The 3341-nt window shown below is 37.1% G+C and overlaps 1 protein-coding gene across 1 annotated transcript; it reads left to right on the forward strand.

The window, feature by feature from the left end:
• Positions 1-1680: 1680 nt before the first annotated feature.
• LOC131071770 (early light-induced protein 2, chloroplastic-like) lies at positions 1681-2686 on the forward strand. Its single transcript, XM_059209897.1, has 3 exons — positions 1681-1931; positions 2022-2075; positions 2172-2686. The coding sequence occupies exons 1-3, from the start codon at positions 1803-1805 to the stop codon at positions 2514-2516; spliced, it is 528 nt and encodes a 175-aa protein (XP_059065880.1). The 5' UTR covers positions 1681-1802; the 3' UTR covers positions 2517-2686.
• Positions 2687-3341: the final 655 nt, after the last annotated feature.

Below are 3341 nucleotides of genomic sequence, written 5' to 3' on the forward strand. Positions count from 1 at the left end.
CTTTTTTCTTTTTCTCCATTTTTTCTTCATCATCTTTATCCTTCATTGGATGGCAACTCTATTGTGCACTCAATCAAGTCTATCCATCTAACCAAAAATCTTTTCAATCTTGTCTGTCTGTTGAGCCTCGAGTTTTCTATAAATTGGGGTCTCTTTCATAATTTGAATCATCTAACTTCCATGCATTTTTTACTTTGTCGAATTATCACTCTATTTTTAGCATTGTCATTCAGTGCAATTAGAAATCTAATTTTTTCATCATCATTCTGTCGAAATAGATTAGCGATCTGACTTTCATGCATTGTTGTCATGTTCAATAATCTAACATTCGAGTCACGAGTATTGATTACTCTGTCCATTAACCCATTTAGCATCATCATTCTATCAAAATCCATTTAGCCTTAGAATTACATTCCTTGTAAATATTGCATATCCCATCCTTGCTTTCATTCCATATCTGCACTTGCACGATGAGAGTGACAAACCAAAATTAGAGATGAAAATCGTGTTTTATTTTAGTTATTTTGTTGGTACAAGTAGAATAGAATAGCATAATTGTTAAAAGTTTGTGATTCACTTTGATTGTGCTTTGGTTTGATTGTTCTAACCAATCCAAATTTTTTTGATCCACAGATACTACTCAGGAATCAAATTATATTGTTGATTCTTGTACTAAATAGGCTTTTGTGACTCCTTGTAAATGGAATTTTTTTGTTTGGTATACTTAATTTTCAAATGTTGCCACTCAATTTTTTCATCTTCTTCAAAATAATATGATTTGATTATTTTTCTCAAATACAAACTTTGTGTGTCCTCTAAATTTTTGATGATGGTGGATTGGTGAGAAACTTCTTTGATTTTTCCGTATCCTAATTTCCATAGATTTATTAGTGTTTGAACTGCACTTGTAAGAATTCTGATTTAATATATTTTATATCTAATTACTATTAAAAAAAATAAAAAATGAACGCGTCTGCAATCCCAATCATCCACATTTTATAGCCTATCCTTAGCGTATGCTCAGAAGCAATAGTTTTGAACAGTATAAGTATCAATCGACGAATAATGGAAGGGGTATTTGTGTCAGCTATTATAGTTGGGAAATTTTTGTAAGAAGCGTCAACAGGACACGTGAACTGTTTGACAAAATTCCTCAAAGACATGTGATTACTTCCAGATTGTGAGCGATAGAAAATGCCCAGAAATTATTTCACAGCAGGTTAAAATCTGACACATGATAATCCTGCATTACGAGATGTTAGTTGAATATGTCACATTATGATAGCTGGGTAGCTGGTGCTGAGAATAACCCGTGTTTTAATCAAACTTCACTGCCCAAAGTTCGCAATAATATCTCAAATTACTAAAATATCGTTCTGAAACTTCTAGAAACTCGTTTCACTGAAAATTTGTTGGACCAAACAATGTTTCGAAATAATATCCAAGTGAAACTCGGGTGAGCGATGTCCACGTTGAGTGGGTGGGTAATCCGTAGAATCTTCACGTTCAAGAAGTAGTGTGTGGAAGCTTTTACCTCAACACATGTGCGGGTAATTTACCAGCCACGTTGTCGTATTTTCACCCACGCGATTCTCAACTCACCCCATTCGCTTCCCTGACTCCGCCCATTTTCACCCACCAAATTCGATCCTTCCCAGGCTATAAAGCCAACAACCAGGCCATAGAGAGAATCTATCAATCATTCAAGAGAAAGTTGAGGAAATCTACTAATTATCAATTTTACCGTAGGAAGTCTTCGAGATACAAGTACAGATCCACTGTTTCGTAGCACTCACTCAGCAATGGCGGCCGTGGCTTCAATGATGATGAAAGCGCCCACAGCCCTTAACTGCGGGGCAGTACAAAGGAATAGTGTGTATAATATCAGTAGATTGCCTCACAGTGGCCTCAAAGTCAAGTGCATGGCTAAGGTTTGCTATTTTGCTACTCATTTAGCTGTCAGATAGTTTTTTGTTTCAATGCAGTCGTGGCTAATGCTTCTTATTTGGCACGCGCATCAGGATCCACAGGAAACGTCTCCTACTGAAGGCGTTTCATCTTCAAGCTCTACAAAGGTAAGAAACGTTTTAGATGGCCAGTATATAGTTTATGATTATTGATTATTTCTATTAGGTGAACAATTTATCTGAAGTGTGCGATGTGGCATACAGATGAGCACGAGGTTTGGAGACCTGTTTGCGTTCTCAGGGCCAGCGCCGGAGATAATCAATGGAAGGGCGGCCATGTTGGGGTTCGTCTCGGCCATTGCAGTGGAGGTGGCCAGTGGAAGAGATTTGTTGTCACAGGTGAATAGTGGAGGACTGTCGTGGTTTGTGTTAACTGCAGGATTAATGACGGTAGGCACACTAGTGCCCCTGTTCAATGGAATATCGAGGGAGAGCAAGTCGCAGCAAATATTTTCATCCACAGCAGAAATGTGGAATGGGCGCTTTGCTATGCTTGGACTCCTGGCATTGGCCTTCACCGAATACGTCAAGGGCGGACCACTTGTATAAACACCATCATAGTTCTTCCTGTTTAAAAATAGGCTTCAATGTTGAAAGCTCTTAAATGGCATTCCAATCTAGTGGAGTTTTCTTGTACTGTTTGGCATGTCACAAAGTTCTATTACTCACAAACTTGTAAACATTTCAATCTTACATTATAAAAGAAAATTAGTTCGAAACTTGGTTAGTATAATTTTTTAATAATTTATTGACAATTTGTTACACAACAAATTCAGTTAAACTTCTGGTGTTCAAATGCTCTCATACGTTTCATATATGTTATAATATGATCTTAGCCGATAGAATATATGGTGTAGGATTTTAACCCCAAACCTGTCTCATGCCTAAAAGTAGATTGCCGGTAAATAATTTTATAGTCATGGCTTAGGATAAAGTGATTTTAATCTCCAAACAGTTGAAACAATCATCCTCCACGCTTGATATCAGTCATCTTAACCCTAAAGCCCCGATAATTTTAGACCCACATTTCATTTACTATTAACCGATAGAAGCAACGGTTGTACAGAGAAAGGTTTTGATTCATCTCCTACAGTGCTAAAGTTTTGAAATTCTTGAAGCAAATTCTGCCCATTTTCTTCATCGGCATCACTGATGTGAGGGTACAATTTGTGTAAACTCTTGGGGAAAGTGTGGAGTAGTTAAGGAGAATAAAGAAGAAGATGAGATTTCTTTGAGCTAGATGTGCACCTTGAGAAGCTGCAGAGTCAGACAACGACATTAGAGAGGACTTCAGACATGTTGAATGTATTGCTCTTTATTCTCTTGCATATTTTCAATTTCTTTTAAGTGCAAATTGTTTTGAAGTGGCTCTCT

This window comes from Cryptomeria japonica, chromosome 8 (genome assembly GCF_030272615.1).
Source record: "Cryptomeria japonica chromosome 8, Sugi_1.0, whole genome shotgun sequence".
Classification (NCBI taxonomy): domain Eukaryota; kingdom Viridiplantae; phylum Streptophyta; class Pinopsida; order Cupressales; family Cupressaceae; genus Cryptomeria; species Cryptomeria japonica.

Bases quoted from the DNA above. Each gene is read 5' to 3' on its own strand.
- LOC131071770 (XM_059209897.1), top strand. From the start codon at position 1,803: ATGGCGGCCGTGGCTTCAATGATGATGAAAGCGCCCACAGCCCTTAAC. The intron at 1,932-2,021 runs GTTTGCTATTTT...CACGCGCATCAG, and splicing joins AAGTCAAGTGCATGGCTAAG to GATCCACAGGAAACGTCTCC. The intron at 2,076-2,171 runs GTAAGAAACGTT...TGTGGCATACAG, and splicing joins CATCTTCAAGCTCTACAAAG to ATGAGCACGAGGTTTGGAGA.